Source organism: Pavona decussata, unplaced genomic scaffold (genome assembly GCF_977016875.1).
Source record: "Pavona decussata unplaced genomic scaffold, jaPavDecu1.1 SCAFFOLD_286, whole genome shotgun sequence".
NCBI lineage: Eukaryota > Metazoa > Cnidaria > Anthozoa > Scleractinia > Agariciidae > Pavona > Pavona decussata.
The window spans coordinates 1,769,056-1,782,190 of record NW_028145687.1 but is presented as its reverse complement, the minus strand read 5'-3'; the positions used below and the strand labels follow the sequence as shown (position 1 = coordinate 1,782,190).

Below are 13,135 nucleotides of genomic sequence, written 5' to 3'. Positions count from 1 at the left end.
TTGTTCCCCATTGTATGCTTCGCAGATTTTTAAAAACTATCCTCCCTCCGCAATTTAAATAATTGAATGGTTTTATTCAGAGAGACTGCGTGATATTTTATCGTTGTATTACTGGAAATCATACCGGAAATTACTCTGCGATAACGTCATGACCCCTCTGGAACTGGTGTGGCTCCCTTTGCGTTGAATTATTCGATCTGTTTGTGAAAGCGTAATTTCTTCGATGTGAACTCTCCCAATTTCCACCGTTTAAACTGTCGAGTACTACTTAGAAGTTATTATTTCGATTTACCGCTTGAAAAAGGTTTGTTTTCTTTCTGAAAACGGCAGATCAGTCTTAACTTCATACATGCGGCCGCCATTGAACGAAAACGACCTTCCGAAATGATTTGCTTTGACGTCACACAGGTAGAGATGAATGGGTCCCTTCCCTCGTGATATATGCGCCGATAATGGATTTTGATTGGGCCGTTTTTGTAGAAGACAATCAGAACAATAGATCCCTTCTGGGAGAGGAATTAAATGTAGGCTTAATGAATAAATCAAATGATAATTTGACGTCGTACAGGAAGGGATGAGTGGGTCCCCTCTCTCATGATATGTGCCTCAATAATAGATTTTGATTGGGCCGCTTCATTTGAAGACAATCAGAACAATACATCCCTGCTATACTAGGAGAGAACAGAGTTTAATGCATAAATTAATGTGCAGATTTAAAGCTACGAGGAAGAAAAAAAAAAACGACGAAGATCCCAATTTTAGACACGTTCTGCCCTGCGGGCACCCCGCGTAAAAAAAAAAGAAAGAAAAGATACCTAACCAAAACCTAGACACGGCCAGCCCTGCAGGCATCCCGTGTAAAAAAAAAATCTGTCCGGTTTTAGACACAGTATGTCCCTCGGGGCATCCCGCGTAAAAACTGTTTTAGTTGTTGTACACTTGGAAGATTTTGTTTTGGCTGGACTTTACAGTGACCGAGTTTCTGGGATAGGGTTGGAATTTTGGCCTTTAGTCTAGTAGGGTTGCAAAATGCAACTGAACCGGATCAGGTTTAGGGTAAGGGTTTCCGAGTCCCAGTTTCCCAGTTGCACACCCCCATGGCCCCAGCCAAAAATTTTTTAGAGTTCACTCCCCTCCCCCTGGGGGTCTCTTGATCTTGGTTTGGGCATCTGCCATGCATGTCGGTGCCCCTTTGCTGATGATTCACAAGCCTATTTACATATAGCCTGTGTAGCAAGCGTTTTTGTGTGTTTTCACTGGAAAAGCGAGGAAAAAAGATAGTGCAGGAGTTACTTGTAGCTAGCAAGCTAGAGACCTTCTTCGTCTCTTTTCCTCGCGCTCGACAGTTTATTGAATGCAACGGAAAAGGGGCCTCTGCTAGCAGGGAAAAGGAAGGGGGTATGATGATGATAATAATAATAATAATAATAATAATAATAATAATAATAATAACTGGTTGGGTGAAAGACTACTCAACTCTTAGAGAGAATGCAGAAGGCAGTTTCATCGGCGACGCTCAACATTGCAAGAACTTTCAAAGTAGTAACATGATAATGTTATAATTATTATACCAGGATTGATAGACCAGCCATGAATAGTTATTTGTATGAGTTTTAGACTTTCAGACATCTAGACTATGACTTTTATATATGTTTATATATTTTATTGATTTATTCAGGTTATGCTACGCACCCTGTGTTGCTTTCTGATACTGTGCATACAGATAGTTTTACTGCACATAACAATTGTTATTGCATGGGTTTCATATGGAAATGCTCACCAGCCCATAACAATGATACAAATTACAGAAATATAAAATAGAGCATAAAAATAATAGAGCCTAAAAACTAAAATAGATCCTGATCGCAGGTTCCCTCCAAGTTGACAGAGATGGTTAAGGTCATTAGAAGTGTAACCAAACTTTAGCTCGGCCTGAAAGAAAGATAACCCAAGTCCTGATTGTGATTGAACTCAATTTAATGGTAAGTTAAAAATATACGAGATTTGCACATATGGATACAACACACTTTACAGCTGTGGTTATCAATAACACGCGACCTACTGCCTTCAGAAGCTTCAGACAAAGTTCTGTTTTAGTGGACATCAATCAAAGAAAAGCTCTTTAAATTCTTTTGAATTCTGTCACCATTTCAAGGAAACAAAGCCAGAAAATTTATGATTTTACCTACTACGAGAGAGAGAAAGCTTTATTAAAATTGATTTCTGAGCGAGTTCAAGCTAAAAAAATGTATTTTTGAATTAAAAAATTTTAAATTTCACTACAGTGATAATTTGCTGACTGTATGCGTAAATGATTTTGAAAATTATCACATGTAGCAATTTAAATTTTTTAATTCAAAAATGTGATATCCTCTTAACAATACCCTTTCTTTTATTTAAACTGGCTCAGAAATTAACACTGATAAAGTGTTATTATCTATCAGTGGATAAGATTGTCAATGTCGACTCATGGTTTTCTTGCCTTGAAATCATGTCAGAATTGATTGACATCCACTGAAATCACCTGACGCTTTTCAAGGTGGTAGGTCACAAGTTATTGGTAGCTATTGTAAATGAAAGATGAATAACATAAACGTTATGAATAAGCTTTTATTTTACAACTAGCAACCGCTCTTGCTATGCACCATTTAAGTTATTTTTTTAAAATCAAGCTTATAAGATCCATTTATCTGTGCGTTGTTCCTCAGCAATAATAAACCAATTAGGAGATGGCTCATCAGTTTTTAACCAATTAAAATCGTTCACAAGTGACCAGTTGTTTTCAGAAGGATCAAGACCTGCCGATTTAAAATCACTTTCCAGGGCTTCGTACCCCCAGTTAAATGGAGCAAAACCCACATGAGAGCAGTCCTCCACAATAGCCCTGCTTGTGACATGCAAATAAAACTTGCTGTATGCGGTGCTATGAACACGTAACTGGTGACACGGAAAAACAAAATTACAGCCTGAACAGTCTTCAATGAACACAGCTCCAGATACTGGACCACATAGCACAGTGCAGTCTGTCAGCCTGTTCATAAGTAACGCAGACGGTGCTCCGTAGACTACAACATTGCAGTTATGTAGATCTCGCAGAGTGATGTCTTGACTTTTAACCTCGCCAGGAGACATGGTAAGAGTCTGCCCTGTGATTCCTTTGAATCCAAGACTTGTCTCTACATACTTTTTTTCAGTTTTTGGGAGCACATCTTCCTTAACAGCTTCCTTAATTTGTCCTTCCTACAAAGAAGAAAGAAATTCCAGTTAAAAATTATTCGTGGACTAGGACTTCATTAAATCATATGTTGTGATTCACATGCAAAGTTATTTTAGGTTTGACATTTTTGTCCCCCTGGTTTCAAAAATTTTAAACCAGTTAACAAAATTTGTTAATGTAAACTACAACATATAAATTCTTTTTCTTATTTTCAACAGCTTACGCAAGATTCACATTTTATACTATACATACTGGTATACCGGAGGTTCACCTTCGGAGAGGTTAACTCTAATATGCCCCATAAGGGAAACAGAATATATATCTGAAAAATTAAATGTCCCGAGCGCAAATCAAAACTACAACACTCCAGTCTCATAGTGGTTGCTATAACCACTGAACTACCAAGGCAACATTAGTCGAGTGAGTCAAATATTAGTTCAAGGGAACAAGAATTAATAGCCATTTGTTCACAGGGTTCTTGGACTGGGAGGTACTCCTGCTGGACGTTGAGACTACGCTCATTTGACAAACTGTTGGAAGCCATACAAATTACAGTGTGTGTGAGAATTGATGTTTGAGCTCATATTTGAATCACTCCCCTCTGGATGCCTTGGCAGGTCATTTGTTAATTAACCCTTTAATCATAACTATAACAAAATTCTCGAATCTGATTGGTTATCAGCAGGACCTATTTGAGCATCAACAAGATGCCCGCTATACTGGCATTACGCGTGATGCTGGGGCTGATTCATTTATTGTAACTGTATGCTTCGCCGATTGATAAGACTATCCTTGCTAATGGAATAGTTTGAGTCCCTTGTGTTACGCGACTCAGACTTTCACCGGAAATTTGTGAAATTCCATGACGATAACGTAAGCTTCTCAATGACCTCTTTTCAGTCTTGCGTCGTGGTCTAAGACTGTCAAACAAAGCATGATTCCTTCGCCATGAACTCACCAATTTCCAACGTTTTAAATGTCAAGTGCTTCTTAGAAGTTATTCTTTCGATTTGCCTCTTCAAAACGGTGAAATTTCCGTTTGAAAACGGCACACTTGAGTCCAGAACATGTTATAAACAATATGGCGCCACAATTTAATGCAGTTTTAATGAAGAAATCAAATGATGTGTTGACGTCACACAGGTAAGGGTGAGTGGGTCCCCTCCCTCGCGATATAAGCGACAAGAATGGATTTTGATTGGCCTGCTGTTGTTGAAGACAATCACAACAATACATCCCGAGTAGGAGAGAGGAGAGTTTAATGAATAAATTAATGTACCGATTTGTGGCTACGACGAAGAAAAAAAAAAAAAAAAAAGAAATCGACCTGTTTTTAGACACGGTATGCGCCCTCAGGGCATCCAGCGTAATTATGAACCATTCAGTAATCAACTGTTTGACTGTGTTTGACCGACAAGTTCTTCTGGTGAATTCAATTATGTTTGATTGCCAAACCCAATTAAACAATTATTGTTTGATTCAGATTGATCAACAAACGTTTGATTACACTGTAGACAACTTGGGAATTTTTGTACCCACTGAATATTTAAAATAAATATTGCCATTATTGTTGTAGAATTGAACTGGGTTTGGTGAGATATCCCACAGGTATTCAATTTATGTTTTTGTGGGTGGTATTTAAAGCTGGGGCGAGGGGGAGGGGGTGGGGTATATGATCTGGAATGTCCTTGTTGGTTATAAACGTTTTGAAATGCATGTATGTAAGCGTCAACTGTAGCTTTGACAAGCTTTAAGTCAAAAGTAAAGGTTTGTTAACATACTAGGCACATTTATATATACGCTTCACAACTCACTTGCTTTGCCGACGCCTCCTTTTTTCTCGCCTTGAAAGCAAACTTTTTCTTTGGTATGTACTCTTCTCGTTTCTCGTTGATGTCTTGTTGCAAAGCTTTCAGTGTGTTTTGTGAAACTTTAATTTCATGAGAGGGTAAGAACATTGCTGAATCTGTCAAGAATTTCTGAAGTTTCTGGCACTTGTCTGACAAGGTATCAAAAAACTCCATAGCTTGCATTTTGTTGCCAGCTTGTATCGACGTAGCACTTTTGCTCAGCATGTCCTCTATTTCTCCCTTTTCCTTAGCGAAAGTCGATGTGAAATAATCTTTAGTTTCTGTTGGTTGTTCGTTGCTCTCTTTATCAGCTTTCCTTTTCTCGATAGCGGCCAACCTTTCTTCATTACGGCGCTCAAGTCTCTCCCTTACACTGTCCGCCATTTTGTCTACTAGAGGGAAGGCCTGGATGCTAAAGTGAAGGCCAGGTGGCAAATTCATTAAAAATTTTGCCGCATGGTCGCCATCTTGATTTACGAAGTCATGATAAAATTTCTTTCTGATTTTTAGCGTTGAACGCCGCGGAAAATGAATCCGTATGCGTATCAACAAGCGCAATTGCAACCCCAACAGCAGCAGTATCAGTATCAAGCGCAATACGCTCAACCACAGCAGTATTATTACGTTCAACCACAAGCGTCAACTCAGCAATCTTATCAGGCCACGCAGCCATATGCTGCTGCACAATACGGAGCTGTTAGTTTTCAAACCCCTCAAGTAGTCGCCGCTGTTGGGCAATATCAAGTGCAAGGTTATGCTCAAGTCTCAGGGGCTCAACAGTATGGAATAGCAGGACAAAACTATTACGCTGCGGGCGCTCAAACGAACCAGGGTCTCGACCAAGTCGTTCAACCACAGCAGCCGCAAAGCGCCCCGGAAGAACAGCCGCCTCCACTGCCTCCAGAACAATCCGATTCCTCTTCAGCTCCTCCTCTTCCTCCTGAACCAGCACCCAGTTTAAGCGCATATGGCGTAACATCGACATCAGCGATTTCTGGCAGCACAGCACAACAAATCGTAGAAGCGCAGAAGCAATATCAGGAGAAGTATGCTCAGTGGCAGCAACAGTATGCACAGTGGCAGGCTCAGCATCAGAATCACCCTGATCAGAAACAGTATCAAGAGTGGCAGAAACAGATGGAACAATGGCAGCAACAGAATCAGACTTTAGTCGAGGCACAAGCTGGCGAGATTCAACAGCAGGTTGTGACGAGTGTCGCTCCTACTCAGGATCAAGGACAGGCTGCCTCACAGCAGCAGCAACAAGCTGTTCAACCTCATCAGCATCAACAACTGCTTTATCAGCATCAAGGTCAAGAACAACAACATCTCTCTCAACAACAGCAGCAGCACCAACAGCAAGCCTATCAGCAACATCTTTATCAACAGCAACAACTCCCAGAACAACATTTTCAGCAGCAACAACAACAACCCCAGAAACAACATTTTTATCAACAACAACAGCAACAACATCAACCCCCAAAACCTCATGAGCAACATCTTTATCAGCAACAACAACAACAACAACAACAACAACAGCAGCAACAACAACAACAACAACAACAACATCAACATCAACAATTGCAGCCACAGTGGCTTCAAAATAGTTCTTCACAAAATCAACAAGGGGGGCATTATCAGTTTAATAACCAGCAACAACAACAACAGCAACAACAGTGGCAATCACAGTATCAACAACAGCAAAAACCTAGCTTGGTGCAAAATCAGAATTCTCAAGAAGGATCTTATAATCGCAACCAAAGTCAACACAATCAAGGAACCACACCTCAGCCTGGTAATCAGATTCCAAAATGGATGCAGTCTGGCAATGCTACAACTTCTGCAAGTCAGCAAGAACCAAGGTGGGTCCAGTCTGCTAATTTAAAGATGACAGGAAGTCAACAAGGTAAACCTGCAGTGTCTGGGAATGATACTAAACAGCTTCCCAAGTGGTTAAAGCAGGGTTCGGCAACACAGCAACAGATCGCTGCAGAAAGTACACCAAGACAACAGCAAGATCAGAAGGACACTCCAAGATGGCTGCAGGAAAAGCTTGAAAAAACTGAGCAAGATATGAAACGAGCAGCTGCAGAGAAAGCTCGTCAAGAACAGGAGGCTCAAAAGAAACAAATGCCAAAATGGATGCAAGACGAACAGGAGAAAAGCAAGCAAGCAGAAGCTGCAGCTCAAGGAAGACCCGTGCAAAGTCAAACACAGCAAAAGTCAGTTCCCAATTGGGAAACAAAATGGATGCGAGACGAACAGGAAAAAAGAACCAATCAAGCAGAAGCTGCAACTCAAGGAAGAACAAAATGGATGCGAGACGAACAGGAAAAAAGAACCAATCAAGCAGAAGCTGCAACTCAAGGAAGACCCGTGCAAAGTCAAACATGGCAAAAGCCAGTTCCCAATTGGCTTCAGGATAAATCACCTACAGCTGCAAAGCAGTCTGAAGATCAGAAAAAGGTGGATCAAGGTCCAAGGTGGCTTCAATCCACAGCAATTAGCACTCCAGATAGTACAACACAAACACCTCCAACAGTCTCTGCACCAGCTTTGAAAAAGCCTTCCAAGTGGGACAAAGATGACAGGTTTATTTTATTTACTTGATTTATCAATTTTATCACTAAATCAGTCTCTTACAGTCAACCCAGGTCACGCGTGAACGGTATTTTCGAAATTTGAACGGAGTTTTGAAATTTACATGTCAGTTTTGAACATTGCCAACGAGATTTCAGAGTTCCCGCATAAATTTCCCTAGCTTGTTGACAGGATAAAGCTATGCATTTTTCTTTACATTACAAAATTGAATATTTCAAGAATAACAATTGTTTCTCAAGTATTTTGAATCTTTTTTTCAGTTAATGCGTCTTTTTCGGAACGATTTTTAGAGAAATGTCCAACATTCCATACACTCATCGGACATTACAAAGAGAAATTTGAATGTTCATTTCGTTCTTGGAAATTCTGTTCACGCGTGACCTGGGTTGACTGTAATCGTGTGTAAATTAATGATAGAGTACTAAAGTGATGACGTCACAAAAACTTAATTTCCGAAATAATGGGATTTGTTGAGATGATTTGAAAGAGTATGATGAAAAATACTTACCTGCCAAAAATCAGCATCTTATTGCAGTTTGGGGATGAGACATTAGTATTGTCACAGATATGTGACAGGACACATCCTAGTTACTACCTGGTGAAACCTAACCAAACTTGGTAAACGAACTAATTTTTATGTTTTCTGGCGATGGATGGAAAAGTGGCAATGCCTATAAGATAATGATGCTCATCAGGATCAGTTGTACTGCATATTCTTCTTGAAAACTTAAAGGTTTCCTTTTTTTAACAAATTGTTAAATATTACAGTTGTAAGTGACATGAGTTTCATGGCCACACCTATCTTACACATTTTCTTTCCAGCAAGGTCAATAGTGTAGAAATTTTTTTTTGCAGAAATTAGAAAGTAGCAGTTAATTCAAGAGTATTGTTGACTGATTTTCTTTCCAGAAGTGTACCATCCATGGCTTTGAACATCAGTCCAAAGAAACTTGACCCTCTCAGGGAAATCGAGTTGCTACGACAACAACAAGAACAGCTACAGCAGCTTGAGGAGCGCCTGAAACAGACATCTTCTGCTTCAAGTGCTGCCTCTACGGCATCAATGAGTTCCTCTACTAATACCAGCAAAGCTGAAACTACAACGTACAGTTCGTGGTCCCAGGATGGACACCGAAGCCAGGGCACACCAGTTCAACAGAGCAATAAAGTATACAGTGGATTTCAAAATCAAGGTAAATCCAGTTTATGCAGTTTGAGATGTTAAAAACAGTGCCTCCCTTTGTTGCTGTGTATATGTTCTGTGAATCTCGCAATGGTCCACGAAATTCAGGGCTTAGTAATGCAAAGGTTTTTTACACAGTTTCTGACTAAGTGGGAAAAGCAGATCTTAGCAAGGGATGTTGGAATCCCAAAAGAAATTGGCGGTTACCATGCAATAATTATTGTCAAAGACAATATTAAGCTTCAGATTGGGAAAGATACATTGTTATGTATTTAAAGAATTTTTAGAATAGTTATTGTGTTATTATCTCTGAAACATGTGTGGTTACTCCCAATTTACTCTTCAATCTGTTAGTTTTGTTTTGCCCTCCCCCCCTCACTACAGAGAGGGGAAATTGTTTTGCCCAGTTGCCCCTGATGACTTATTGCATAGCAATGGAAAAAGAGCCAATTTTTGTGGGTGACGTGCACCATTTGCAACATCTTACATGTTTGGTCAAGGAGAAAAAAAAAACAATCAACAGAATATTGCTCCCAACCCTAAAAAACAATGCAGCTGCCTGTTATCAGTGCCCAGTAAAAATACAGCTTTTTATCATGAAAGTTGCAAGTCCACTGAATTTTCCCACACACCTGAGCCCGGTTGTTTGAAAGCTGATTAACGTTAATCCATGATTAAAAGTTAACCCAGATTTTCCGCTCACTCGTTAAAATTGTTTCTAAACTCTAATTGTAAGCTAGTGGTAAAGAAAAGTCAGTGTCAAAACTGAGGGGCAGAAATCTTTCGAAAAATCTTCATTGTTGTGTAATTAAACTCGAACCAAAGTTGTTGTTGTTAATCCAGGATTAGATTAATCAGGCTTTGAACAACTAGTGAGTAAGTCCCTGTACTTGAAGTCTTTATTAAATCAGTCACAACATATGTGTGACTTTACAATCAATAACCAATCATATCCAGAGGGTGAGATCGGACGTCAGCATATACAAGGCGCCTCTGGGTGCCGCCCAGTCCATATGTGATCTCACCCCACCCTCCCAGACCAATACACACAAAGACCAGACCACAACACTGGGAACTGCGTCCCCTACTCTTTACAAACAGTGAGTGGGTTCTTTAACGTTCCACAGAGTTATTACGAACAAGGGTTGTGAGACTTGACCTACGGTTTTGCATATTAAATCCTCCAAAATATAATATGTAATATCCAATATATAATGACAGTGTAATAATCATACACATTGTCTACTACTTGCAGGTTCTACTGAACAGAAGAAAAGCACCAAGCCACCTTGCAAGTTCTTCCCCAACTGTCGTTTCGGGAAAACTTGTCATTTCAAACACCCGCCTTGCAAATTTGGTCCAAGGTACATGTATGTTGGTGCCCTGCTAAACTCAAAGGAAGGCCTGGTGTCTGTTTCTCTAAACTCGTAAAGAGATTTTGGCTCCAATAATAATTTTTCAAACCCATTTTTCTATCTCTTTGTGGTAGTACATGTACATGTAACATGTATACACTAGTCCTTGTGTTTCTTAATGTTAATGAAAAAGGTTAAAAATCAAAGGTGTGTGAGTAAACGATGTCTTTGTGAAGAAGTTGTCAGACCTGAAATGTAACTTTTGGGGGTTAGAGAAACAACACAATAACTTTTTGTTTTAGTGACTATATATTGAATTTAAACCTGTTTGAAATGCATTTGCCTTTGCCTCCCCTCACCATAGGCTCCTTTTGAAATATTAAAATTCAACTTGATATCGAGGTCCAGAGGACACAAACAACTGAAATGAATAAACACGGTTATCGAATTTCCTTGGTTTTTGTCTTCTTGCGCCTCATTGTCAAGCGGACTTTTAATATATCAAAAGGAGCTTATTGAGTACCGCCCTAGAACATATGCTTTAAGTAGGCTGAGACCTTGTACTTGTACATTGAATTGGGCACAGGCAAACGTTTTGTAGTTGCCCATTCAAGCACTTTTTTCACATACCCCCATGCTTACAATTTTGGACAAAACTAGTTGAGAAAATGTGAATTGTGTACTAGATTTCGAACTCTCTTAAAGAAAACACCATCTGGAGAATAGCAAACCTTCACTCCCTCCCCCCTACCCTCTCCTTCACTCAAAGTTGTGATTACTCAGCTATGGACCAACATTGATAAGGAGGAGTGGGGCTGATTTGTTGATGTGTCACCATAGTGGTGGAATTTGTTGGTTGACAAAAAGTGTTTCAACAGTTTTGTTCAAGATTGTACTTGTCCTTCAACCCAGAAGTTATAATGTCCTGACAAGGTTCTGTTCAAGGTTAGATCTTTATCTTTGTGGTTTGTTTTTTCAGGTGCAAAAAACATGATTGCATATTTGATCACAGCACAGACTCTGCTGTGGAAGAGTTTCCAGAGGAATCTGTTGACCAGTACCCAGGTATAGTGTATTTAACTTTCTTAGAGTTCTGTATTTTACATTGTTAGTCAGTAAGGACAGTTTTCCCTGTCTGCTTGAAGGTAACTTAAATTGCATCTTACATTAACAAAAGTGTGTGTCATTTAGGCAGATTGCACTGGGTTTTTTCCATGTTAAACAGTAAAAATAGTCTGCCGAACGAGCTACAAGGCCAGACGGGAGCAACTCATGGGTGATTGTGGTGGTAATTGCAGCAATGTGAATGTGAAGGATACAATGAATTGCTGTGCTGCTACCACTAACGACAGAATTGATGGATTTTTGGATTTGCCTGCTTTGTTTTTAGAGTTGGGTACATTTGCAGAGGAGCCTGAACCTTACAGTGAAAGTCTTTCACAGTTCTCATCAAGAGGTGGTCAGATTCCTGGCATAGATGATGGTGAAATGCCAGTGGTGCCTGCCAGATCAGAAGAGAGCACTGTCACAGGTCAGCACACTATGACTGGAATCCATCAGTCTTTTTAACTCGTGAATGCGCGCATGCGCAATGAACGAGTTATAGCGATAGCTGACTCTCGACTTGGTCGATCAGTCGATCAGTCGATCAGTCGATCAGTCGATCAGTCGATCAGTCGGTTTTGTCGTTAACTTTCGGGCGTGCGCAGTGAATGAGTTTTAAATTCAATTAGTGGAAAAAAACACGCGAACATTTGTTGTTCATGGCGCATCAGGAAATTCTTATTCAATATGTAGAGAATAATTTGACGATCATTTAGTGCAAGAATGGCGATTTTTCGTTCAATCTGAGCAAAGTTTCAAGTTTTTTCAGTTTTTCAGAAAGTCCGGGGTCGTAAACTCAATTAGTGAAAAAAAAAAAAACGTGAAAATTTGTTTCACGACGCGTCAGAATTCTCTCATTCATTCTGTAGAGAATAATTTGACAATCATTTTAGTGTAAGAATGGGGATTTTTCGTTGAATCTGAGCAAAGTTATAGGATTTTTTCGTTTTTTTCTACGAAGTGCGGTTTCTTTCAAGAATTAAAAATAATTTAATTTAAAAATAATTTAATTAAAAAATAATTTAATTTGTCAGTTTTCACGTGAAAGCGGAACGTGCCATGTCACGCATCATTGACGTCGTAAACAAAATTATGCAAATTTCTGGTGAAATGAACACTTTTAAGATCTTGTCAGCTTTCATAGGGGGACGGCTACTATTAGAGTTATCTTCATAGAGTTATAGCGTGGAGTTAGAGTTGCAAAATCCTGAATTCAAGATTTTGGACGTACAAAATCCTGAATTCACGATTTTGTACTGCCAAAATCCTGAATTCAAGATTTTGGACGTACAAAATCCTGAATTCAAGATTTTGCACTGCCAAAATCCTGAATTCAAGATTTTGGACGTACAAAATCCTGAATTCAAGATTTTGTACTGCCAAAATCCTGAATTCAATATTTTGGCCTTCCAAAATCTTGAATTCAGCATTTTGGCCTTCCAAAATCTCGAATTCAGGATTTTGGCCTCCCTTCCAAAATCTTGAATTCAGCATTTTGGCAGTCCAAAATCTTGAATTCAGCATTTTGGCAGTACAAAATCTTGAATTCAGGATTTTGGCCGTCCAAAATCTCGAATTCAGGATTTTGGCCGTCCAAAATCTTGAATTCAAGATTTTGGCCGTCCAAAATCTTGAATTCAGCATTTTGGCAGTCCAAAATCTTGAATTCAGGATTTTGGCGGTACAAAATCTTGAATTCAGGATTTTGGCAGTACAAAATCTTGAATTCAGGATTTTGGACGTCCAAAATCTCGAATTCAGGATTTTGGCAGTCGTTAACTCTAACTCTAAGTCATAACTCTACTGAAATAACTCTATTGCTAGT

At 39.4% G+C, this 13,135-nt stretch overlaps 3 protein-coding genes across 5 annotated transcripts in view; 2 read left to right on the top strand and 1 right to left on the bottom strand.

Annotated features, from left to right (window-relative positions):
- The window catches only part of LOC146455122 (double zinc ribbon and ankyrin repeat-containing protein 1-like), a 69,346-nt gene extending 61,524 nt beyond the window's left edge, over positions 1-7,822 (top strand). The window contains exon 3 of one of the 2 annotated variants that reach the window (XR_014859115.1): positions 7,703-7,822. The gene's annotated coding sequence lies outside the window, so the exon portion shown is untranslated. The remainder of the gene's footprint in view (positions 1-7,702) is intronic. The other variant, XR_014859114.1, reaches the window with a different exon arrangement.
- Positions 1,960-5,490, bottom strand: LOC146455123 (tubulin-specific chaperone C-like). Its single transcript, XM_085094806.1, has 2 exons — positions 5,032-5,490; positions 1,960-3,240 (listed from the first exon to the last, which is right to left on the bottom strand). The coding sequence occupies exons 1-2, from the start codon at positions 5,449-5,451 to the stop codon at positions 2,674-2,676; spliced, it is 987 nt and encodes a 328-aa protein (XP_084950932.1). The 5' UTR covers positions 5,452-5,490; the 3' UTR covers positions 1,960-2,673.
- LOC146455121 (uncharacterized) overlaps positions 5,506-13,135 on the top strand; it is a 30,287-nt gene continuing 22,657 nt past the window's right edge. For both annotated transcript variants that reach the window (XM_085094769.1, XM_085094770.1), the window contains exons 1-5: positions 5,506-7,658; positions 8,578-8,861; positions 10,107-10,215; positions 11,186-11,271; positions 11,597-11,737. In XM_085094769.1, coding sequence (XP_084950895.1) covers positions 5,596-7,658; positions 8,578-8,861; positions 10,107-10,215; positions 11,186-11,271; positions 11,597-11,737 — 2,683 coding nt within the window. In that variant the 5' untranslated portion in view covers positions 5,506-5,595. The remainder of the gene's footprint in view (positions 7,659-8,577; positions 8,862-10,106; positions 10,216-11,185; positions 11,272-11,596; positions 11,738-13,135) is intronic.